We start from the raw sequence: 10324 nt of genomic DNA, 5'->3' as shown, positions 1-10324 counted from the left end.
TCTTTCTTCTTCTTTCTTCTTCTTCTTTCTTCTTCTTTCTTCTTCTTTCTTCTTCTTTCTTCTTCTTTCTTCTTCTTTCTTCTTCTTTCTTCTTCTTTCTTCTTCTTCTTTCTTCTTCTTCTTTCTTCTTTCTTCTTTCTTCTTTCTTCTTTCTTCTTTCTTCTTCTTCTTTCTTTTTCTTTCTTCTTTCTTTTTCTTTCTTCTTTCTTCTTTCTTCTTTCTTTTTTCTTTCTTCTTTCTTTTTCTTTTTCTTTTTTCTTTCTTCTTTCTTTTTCTTTTTCTTTTTCTTTTTCTTTCTTCTTTCTTCTTTCTTCTTTCTTTTTCTTTCTTCTTTCTTCTTTTTCTTTCTTCTTTCTTCTTTCTTCTTTCTTCTTTCTTTTTCTTTCTTCTTTCTTTTTCTTTCTTCTTTCTTTTTCTTTCTTCTTTCTTTTTCTTTCTTCTTTCTTCTTTCTTTTTCTTTCTTCTTTCTTCTTTCTTTTTCTTTCTTCTTTCTTCTTTCTTTTTCTTTCTTCTTTCTGTGGCTCAGATCGTGACCTTCCTTCAACAGGAAGTTGAGCAGAAACTGGCCTTGAGTACTATCAAGGGTCAGGTGTCGACCTTAGCGGTCTTCTTTCAATGGTACTTGGCCACATACTCCTTGGTGTGTACTTTTCTTTAGGGAGTTAGGCACTTGACCCCTCCAGTGCAGTCTCTGTTGCTGCCTTGGGACCTTAAGTTGGTGCTCTGTCCTCCAGAAGCCTCCATTTTCAGAATCTTTGGGAAATTTCGATGCTTACGCTGTCCCAGATTGTGGGCTATTTGGTGGCTTTCACCTCTGCGCGTTGTGTTCTCACTGTGATCCACCAAGTAAGTGAAGGTGGTTCTTCGCCCCTGTCCGTCATTTCTTAATCAGGTTGTCTCTAATTTACATTTGAATGAAGACCTTGTGCTGCCTTCCCTGTGTCTCAGGCCAAAACATCCAAAGGAAATTGCTTTGCATGCCTTGGATGTGGTCCAGGCAATTAGGGTGTACCTGGCAGCTATGGAGTCTTTTTTACGAAATCCGACTCCCTATTTGTGCTTACTGATGAGCCTTGGAAAGGGTTGTCCGCTTCCTCTGCAACCGTTTTCCAGATGGATCAGACGGACTGGGATTTAGGCCTATTCCATCAAGGGTCAGGTTCCTCCTTTCCCTGTCAAGGCGCACTCTACTCGGGCGCTTCATCAGGCGTCAGTGATGCAGGTTTGCGAAGTGGCCACCTAGTCGTCGGTACACACTTTCACAAAGTTCTATAAAGTGGATGTGTTGGCATCTGCAGATGCTTCCTTTGGTCGCAGGGTTTTGCAGGCTGCTGTTTAGAGGACCTGGTCCTCTTTGAGGGTATATTGTTTTTTCAGATGAGCTCCAATTTATTACTTGGGCTAAACTTCCTTTATCAGTAGCAGGCAGACTTAATCTCATTAAAATGGTCCTTTTACTGAAGTGTCTATATGTATCTTCCCATGTGCCAGTACCAGTGCCCAAGTCCTACTTTAAAACCTTGGACACCCTGTTTAGCTCCTTTTTATATGGGCCCGGAATAGAAGAAAGCCTAAATGTCTCTTTCGTAGGACACTAGGCAGAAAAAAACTTTATGCTTATGGGTAGTCCCAAGGGGTATACACCCACTCTAAGCTATTGGCACTCAGTTTTTTTTATTGCCTAGTCAGGAGTAAGGCTCTAGTTCCTTGCTGGGATTTCTGGTCCTGGCGATTTTTGGAATTGTGGAATTTTTTCCTATCTTTATTTTGTTCCTGTAAGAATCGACAATCCAATTTCCGCACTGGGCAACGGAACTGGATAATCTAGAGCCAGAGGGTTCCCCCCCCCCCCCCAGACTTGCCAGCGAGCGTGTGCAGATCACAGCTCCACGCTAGGTCGGCCCTGACATAGCCCCACTGGACGGGGGCTGGCCTGCAAGTTAAACATCTCACGAGGATGTATACGACCTGGCCTCGGCCTGAGTCGAAGCGTTTCACCTGACCGACAGCCACCCACATTATGATAGAGCGGTGGTCTGTCTGGAGCGGTGCCCACCCTGTTCTTGGTATGGTAAGTAGCTGTCCCCCCACTACTCCTGGAGGGATTTGGGGTGGACGTGCCCCCCCCCCCCCGGGATGCAGGGACCCCCCTGATTCCCTCCCAGCCACTCAAAAATGTTGGTGGTCACTGTGAGTCTTTCGGCCTCCCCCCCTCCCTGGGTAAGGTTATGAGCTGGCTGTTGCCACATTCTCAAGGGGGGCTGGTTGGAGTTGCTGCTGGCCAGGTTTTTCCTGGTGCTCAACGGGGTTGAGCAGGGTTCATTGCCACCCTGGGGGTTGGTGACTGGGGCAGGGATGTCCTCTGGGCTCCCTGCAGCAGTTGTTGGGCTGGGGGAGAGGATAGTTTAGCATCCGTTGGGACTTGCCTTATGTGGCCAGATCCGGCCAAGAATTCAGGCCGCGGCCTCGGACGTGAGGTGGCCCTTGTGAGGGTGGCTAAAGCCACTGCCTCCTGTTTGGGCATCCTCCCTGCCTTCTGCTGCCCCTGGATGGTCGGTTCTGCTGGAGCTTGCGTCCAAGCGGCTGGCGCCCACAAGAATTTAGGCCACGGCTTGCGACCTACTAGGCCATGCGGCCGAGGTCGGGCGCCTCTGTTGGGGGCAGCTCCAGTACATTAGCTGAATCCCCCACTCTTCCTTTGGGCATCTGCTGGGCTGGGATCACTGCACTTGAAGCTGGGCCTCTACAAAAATTTAGGCCACGGCTTGCGGCCTCCTTCGCCATGTGGTCAGCTTGGCGCCTCCTTGGAAGGGGTGGCGCGTGGGGGTGCTTCTTCTTTTTTTTTTTTTTTTTGTTGACAGCCTTGCCACCATTATTGCGTGTGGCACCTGCCCCTTTTAGCAATGCCGAACCATCAGGGTACCCTGCCTTAGCATCCGCGTCACTGCGGGCGGCCCCCTAAAAAAAGAGGGCTATTTCCTATTATGCACTCTCCCCCCCCCCCCCCCCTGTTTTTTTGCAGGATCCAGTAGGTGGTCTGTTCGTGGGCCCTTGGTCGGCGTCCCCTTTGCAGGATGGTAGTTGGCCTCCCCTGATTGTTTTCCGGCTAAGCTTAATATATAGCTGGGTCTGTGTCCACACAACCTGAGTGCTCAGATAGTGAGGATTATTCCTCTGCGTCTCTAGCTGCGCATGAAAAGGCGCTGGTGGATGCACTGTTTGTATCAGTGCGTGACGCTTTAAAAATGGAGGTTGCGGCTGATATTGCGTTGGTCCCACAGGCCCTCCAAAGCGGCAAGGGTGTTCCTTTCTCCGCTTACTTTGACAACATTGTCACAAAACAGTGGGGTTGTCCAATCCCAGTGGTTCCTAAAGCGCTTTTTGCTTGCGGTATCCTTATAAGGGTGTTAAAGGTGGATGGTCCCACCTGTAGTGGACTCATCGGTTTCCAGGTTAAAAATCGACCTTCATTCCGGTTGAGGAGTCCCCGGCCTTTAAATATCCAGCTTATAGGAGGGCGGAGGCTCTGGCTTGCCATATGTTGGCTGTGGCTGGTTTGGCACTTAGGCCGGTATTTACTGTTGCCCTGGTGTCGCAAGCACTGACTGAGTGGGCTAAACTTATACACAGGGACCTGGGGGGGAAATCGCTTTCCCCCCCCCCCCTTCTGTTTCCCAGCATATTTCTACAGCTCGCGCTCCCAGGGGCTTGCCTTCAGAGGGATTTTTAGATATACACCTAATTGGTAAAGGATTGAAGCAGGAGTGCCGTTGGAATTCCTTCTGAATGCAAGCAGTACCTGGCGTGTGGACGTGTTGTTCTATATGGTTGTCTATTGTCTTGTTTTTTAATTTTTGTGCGTAGTATTGTCACCTTTTACATATGTTAGCATACCTTTTTATGCTACAGCTGGGCATCTAGATAATTTGTATCCAATTGATTTGATTTAATAAAATGTATCAAGCTATTTTATTGGAGTATTACTTTGCCAATTTTTGTCAACCATATAGCTTCTTTCTCCTGTGTCTGTACAGGGTATTTTTTGTCTCCTGTGAATGTAGCCTAAGGGGGGGGGGGGGGTATAGTCGTTTAGAATAATTGCACTAATAAAATGCCGCATAAATATTAAGAGAAGCAGCAAAGGAGGAAAGAAATAGGGATGAGGGAGGGCCAAGCGGAAAAGGAGAATCACTATAGATGTAGTTACGTCTTCTTTGGGTCAGTCTGAACATACATAAGTATTCTATAGTATTGAGGCGTATAAACCTAAATTGTGCGCCGGATCCTGAACCAATATTACGCAGTACGCATGTAATCCGGTTACACTAGATTGTGCCTGCCAGCAGCATCCTGGGTACATTTCAGTAAGTTTTCATGTTCTTGTGCACAAGTGTAAATTGCTTCAAGGTGAAAAGTAAAGTGGTATTTACCCCTCCCCCAAGGGGGTGGCGGTTTGCATGATAAGTGAACTTTGACCTTTCCTTAGGAAACCTGGTTTGTTTGTAATGTGTATTATACTCTCTCTTGCAGAGCTGGAGGCCATGCAGAGGCTCGCTACAGACAATTGAATGATCTGGCCAAAAGACCGATTATCACGGCAGAGATCCTCAGTAGCTTTATGTGGTTTTGGATCCTGTGGCATTTTTGGCACGAGCCACTTGATGTTTTTGTAAGTGTTTTTTCTAAGCGTATAAATGTTTCATCGCAACAAATGATAGTTCAACCCCAAAGTCAGAAGATGTGAAGGCTTGCACTCCCCTTTGACTTATTGCTATTGTTCACCTCCTGTATTTCAAGGTCAGTCTCCTCCAAACTCATATTCCAGTTTTTTTAGTAGATGCTGAATAGTTCAACCAACAAACTGGTTCTGATATCGCTCCAGTACTTTACTGGTGGCATTTCTGGGGTGGAGAACCCAAGTATAGGGAGGAGCAAAGCCAGGAACTGTGGAAAGGAGAAGGACTCGCCTTATAATCCAGCCCCAGTGTTGTAAACAAAATAAAAGGATATCTAAACCCAAAAATGTAATATACAGCAGATTACCAGTCCTTGGATGTGGTGACTATATTCATTTACGTTTTTTAAAGGCCATATATATTTTCTACAAGTACAGGAAAATACCTGTTGCTCTTGTCAATCTTGTGCCTTTGTAACTTTCTGTGGAATGAACCGAAATCTCAAACGTATCATTCTTCTGTGAACTACAAAGCAACACCTCCTTTTTATGTAAGGGGGTGCAGACTAGGGTGACAATAGATACAGGGCAGTGAGTGAGATTTTTAATCCTAAAACAGAAAGGGGGAGATTTACTAAAACTGGAGCACTCTGAATCTGGTGCAGCAGTGCATTGTAGCCGATCAGCTTCTAACCTCAGCTTGTTCAATTCAGCTTTGGCAATAAAACCTGGAAGCTGATTGGTTTCTATGCAGAGCTGCACCTGATTTTGCACTCTCCAGTTTTGGTAAATCCGCTTCACAGTGTGTTTATTGGCAGAAACACGAGGTTGAAATGAAAATAAAATTCATGCAGCCACCAAATCTGATGGTGGCCATACGTGCATTCATTTGTGATTGATCTAGTCTAGATGGTCTGTACCTTATGATTCTTATTTAACAATTTTATTTGCATCAATTACTTGAACAAACATATTGCTAGGTGTTTGGCCAACTAAAAGTAGACTTAACCCTTCTTTCTTCTTTCTTCTGGGTGGCTGGCTATGGCATGGCTGCAAGGGACCCTGCATGTCAGCCGAGCCACCTGTAATTTGCAAACGTGTAGGGATAATCACTAAGAAGTCAGATGCTGCAAACCTAGGGCAGACGCCAAACCGTGTAAGGCTAACCACGCTCTAGGATTTATCATGTGCAGGCTGAACGAAAGACATCACTTGATTGCCACATCCACTCTAAACAACATGGATGGAGGAATCTTCAAAGCTAGCTATTGTTTTCAGGCAGAGGCAGCTGTCTGCCTATCCAGACAATGATTTTATCTGATTGTATCTATTCTATTCAGCTGACAATTTTTGCCTAAACTGCTTTGATTTTTCAGTGGAAGTCTGCTGAGCCAAAGTGGTGCCAACTGGGCCTGCCACAGATCCAGTTTAAGCAGATTTAACCGGAATTGATTGCAATACAAGCCATATATGGCCATCATAGAAGAGAAGTTTGGGGTTTTGTTGTTTGTCTGGGTGTTTTTTTTTTTTTTTTTCTTTGAGAAATCCTACTTTCCTAGGTGGATGCAGCATTGGTTTGATGCTGCATCTGTTCCTTTGCTGGGTCCATGACCGAGAACCGAGCGGTCAAACGCTGCTGTTTGCTCAGTTCTCAGTACTCCATAAGTAGAGGATTGGCGACTGTCAATCCCCACGGTCTGCTCTGCTTCAGCCTGCTGTTAGTTGAAAAAGGGTCACAAGTTATCCACAGAAGTACAGCTAAACAAGCTTTGGCTGTTCTTCTCCTTTAGGTGCTGTACTATACTACTATCATGTTTTAAATGGAGGGTTTAAAAAAGCCTTAAAACTAAACTTTTCTCTGCGATTAGTTTAGGCCTATGCACCCCTGCGTGCGATGGCAGGCAGCCAACTGAAGAGGACCAAGATATCGGTGCGGGACACACTAGACCCACTGGTCAGGGGAGTGAATTTTTTTTTTTAGGAGAATCCAGCATAACACGTAAGGGTAGATGGTGGGGTTCTTTAAGGACTGGTAGGCTGTAATATTGTATGTTTTTATTTTTTAGGTATAGATGTACTTAAAAGAATTCTGTAGTATGACTGAATTCAGGGAGCAGCCCCATGGACTGATTGGGTCAATGCTTTGATAAGCCTGTGACCTGCTGCATGCTTTAATACATTTTTTTGTTTTAGGGCCACTTTCCTTATCCTGACCCTTCTAAATGGACAGATGAAGAGCTGGGCATCCCTCCAGAAGATGAGTAGATCTCTAAATTCACAGTAGGTGTATCTTGATTCTTTTCATTATCGGGGCACTAAATGCTGATGTGATATAGATGCCTGTTTGTCTGGACTGTGTGGGGCCTATTTGTTCTCCATCAACCCTTTGGCCTGTTACAATAAAACCTTGCAATTATTGTGAAGTGTGATTTGCACTAACCACACAGGAAGTTGGCAGGCCTGTTCATTACAATGAGAGAGCACTGTGGACACAGGCTGCAGTGAGATGACCTCTACTGCTGTAGGCCTGGGGGTATTACTTACCTAACCTCTGCTCAGCTGGCTGCGGCACTCTCCTCTTCCCTAAAGCTGTGTGTAGGTGATCCCTCTGCCCTTTTGCATACAATGTAGGAAAATAAACCCTGCATTATACGTAGAGGAGGAAGGAGTGCAACTGAGTCCCCTTAGAGGGGAGGCTTTGGGGGGGGGGGGGCTGGTTGCACCACTAAAAAGGGCCATGGTGGACCAAGAAATAGAATATTTTTTTAAAAGATTTTTTTTTTTTTTTTTTTTAAGGCCTTGAGTAGGGCTTTTATACATATGTTTTTTGCATGCAATGTATGCTACGTTCAAAGAATGCTTCTAATGATGGCTATCACAGTTGCCAGTATGCTTTTGTCAGATCTCAACCTATCTTTCAAGCCCTCAAATGGCTGGTGTCATAGTTGATGTGCAGCATGATGGCAACTGCAGATCTAAACAGAGGCTAATTTGGCGCTGTCCTCCACTGATGGGAGGGTTTTAGTTCTGCTTTAAATCGGCTAAATATATTCCAGGTGCATCAAAACAAAAGGTGCACAAAGTTTTTTTACAGTTCATTTTTCATAGCCACAGCCTGAGTAGAAAAGCTTGTTTCCTGTTAGCATGCTGCAGAGAAGGACCCATGGTCTCAGTGCAGAGATCAGATACACTCCTGTGGTGTCAGAGCTTTGCTAATTGGAGCGCTCTAGCTGTTACTCAACATGGAGCATGTCGGACCTCTGTAGAGAGACCACTGATTTAACACAGAGCATGAATCCTTATCTGCGGCTTGCTGGTAGGGAACCAGCTTCTCTGCTCAGGCTGTGACTGCTTTACTTAGAAAACCAACTGTAAGATTTATTTTATTTATTTTTTATGCACCTGGAATGTATTTAGCTGATTTAAACGGAAAGTTAAAGCAGAGTTCCACCCAAGAGTGACACATTTGGCACCTTTAGGGGGGAAAGGGTACCTGTGTTTGACATGTACCCTTCCCCCACCTCTGGGAGATGGCGCCGTCCCTCGGAAGTTTGGCCTCCCTACTCAACCCCCCCACCCCTGCTTCCGGGCCGTGTAGAAAGCGCGGCACGCTTTGTGCATGCGCAGTAGGGATCCGGCTGTAAAGCCAGAAGGCTTCACTGCCAGTTCCCTTATGACGAATGGCGGCAGCGACATTGAGGGCTCCCTGGACAGGTAAGTGACTATATATTAAAAGTCAGCAGCTACAGTATTTATTTTTTTCCCCAGGTGAAACTCCTTTTTAAAAAGGCGTTTTTTTTTTTTTTTTGTTTTTTTTTTCTTTTCTTTTAGGGCTTTGATTTCATAAACCCTTTAAAAAAAAAGTTTTAAAGGCTGACACTTTTTTTTTTGTTTTTTTTTTTTTTTTTTTGCTTAATTTTTTTAATTTATTATGGTATTTTTAACACTGATTTGTAGCTGACATATACAGTTTTAAAGAGGAACATGGCCTGTAAAGCCTCTTTGATTGCTTCCCAGTGGTCTATGCTCACATTTATTTGTTTTCTGTATCCCAGCAAAGGACATTGTGCTGAATAATGTTAATATACAGCTTGCTGCTATTATAAGCTGAGAACAGGTAGGCATTTTATTGCAGAGGAGACATGCTTTGGCATCTGCAATAAAAAATGCCTACCTGCCTGTTCACAGCAATCTCCAGACTGCGCAGCTATCAGCTGGGCTGATCCTGTGTGCTGGGATGACTACTTCCTGCGCAGGAGTGACATCATCTCACAGCAGCCAATGAAGATGGCTTAAACCCAGCACACAGGAGAAGATGCCAGCCAGGGAGCATTGGGAAGGTGAGTATCTTCCTCTTTATTTCTCCTTTGACAACTATAGTTCTCAGAAGGAGATTCGCATAGATGTATTTCTGTCATAACAGGTTTACTTCTTGGTTTTATTTGAAGCTGAACTCCAGGGGTCTGCTTTACCTGCCGAATGATTTGTATTTCTGTCCATCCTGTGGTGAGATTTAACAATCTCTGGCAGGGCAGGAGACCTTATGTTATTTTTCCTACCACTGTGAAGTAACACTTTTTTTTATAGGTCTTGTCCTTCCTCCAGTAAAGTAAAATGAACTGATCTCTTCTATCAGCATGTTGTTTATTAGCGCAGGCGTGCGTCACAACTAATTGGCTCCTTGTGCTGCTTCTCCCTCTCGCAGTCTGAGCTTAGCTGTACAGGGACTGCAAGAGGCTAATACCAGATCAGATTTGGGTATTTATACTGCTTGTATTTAAAAATACAAAGCTGTATTCAATTTTTTTTTATCAGCCTGGAGTTCAGGTTTAAAGTCCAATGGCTTATAGACCAATATTTTAGTTCTGTATGTATGTAAGCCAATGGAATGTGGATGTTATGTTGTTGCATTTTTTACACGCCTTAGCCTTATGTGAGCACATGCTTTTGAAAAGTTTTTTTCCTTCCTTCTAAATCCAATATTTATTAATGACTTTTTTTTTTTTTTTTTTAGGTGCAGCTCCTCTGATGCGTTTGTCAGGATACTTATTGTAAATAAATATATTAAAACTTAGTGTTTCTTTTCCTTTGTTTTTAAATGTCTTTGTGTATTTGTTTTTTCCTTGTACTGTAGATCTATGCAAAAGTTAGGGGACCCCCCAATCAAAAACATTTTGTAGATTTCTTTTTTTTATGTTTAGAGATAGTTCACAATTCTTGTAAAAAGGAGCATGCCATCCCTATTGTGAATCTCTGTTTTAGGGGTGTACAGAGAATTTTGTGAAAATAAATGGCAAGAATATTATCAGAAAATGCCAAAGGAAAATTTGTAATCATCAGCCTGGATGCTGTACATGGCAATTTCTTGAACTTTTCTAACAGGACAAAGAACCAAAACATAAGGCCTGGCCATCCCTTCAGTGCCTGCAGCAGAAAAAAAGTGAAAGTTTTGGAATGGCCAATAAAATCTCCTGGCCTCAATATCATTCAGCCACTTTGAGGAGATCTCAAACATCCAGTTCATGCTAGACCACTAAAGAAATGAAAGGACTCGGTGCCTTTTTTGCACGCAATAATTTGCACCTTTTAGGCCGCATACACGCAGGAAGTTTATTTAACTCTCCTAAAAGCCAGCAGTGTTTTTGTAAC

The 10324-nt window shown here is 44.0% G+C and overlaps 1 protein-coding gene across 1 annotated transcript in view; it reads left to right on the top strand.

Moving 5' to 3' along the window:
* The window catches only part of NDUFB2 (NADH:ubiquinone oxidoreductase subunit B2), a 15686-nt gene extending 5937 nt beyond the window's left edge, over positions 1 to 9749 (top strand). The window contains exons 2-4 of the mRNA XM_082255466.1: positions 4531 to 4669; positions 6869 to 6955; positions 9690 to 9749. Of these exons, the coding sequence (XP_082111592.1) occupies positions 4531 to 4669; positions 6869 to 6940 (211 nt within the window). The 3' untranslated portion in view covers positions 6941 to 6955; positions 9690 to 9749. The remainder of the gene's footprint in view (positions 1 to 4530; positions 4670 to 6868; positions 6956 to 9689) is intronic.
* The last annotated feature ends 575 nt before the right edge of the window (positions 9750 to 10324 follow it).

This window comes from Pelophylax lessonae (genome assembly GCF_965119305.1).
Source record: "Pelophylax lessonae genome assembly, chromosome: 4".
In the NCBI taxonomy this organism is placed as follows: domain Eukaryota; kingdom Metazoa; phylum Chordata; class Amphibia; order Anura; family Ranidae; genus Pelophylax; species Pelophylax lessonae.
This window is presented reverse-complemented; position numbering and strand designations above follow the sequence as displayed.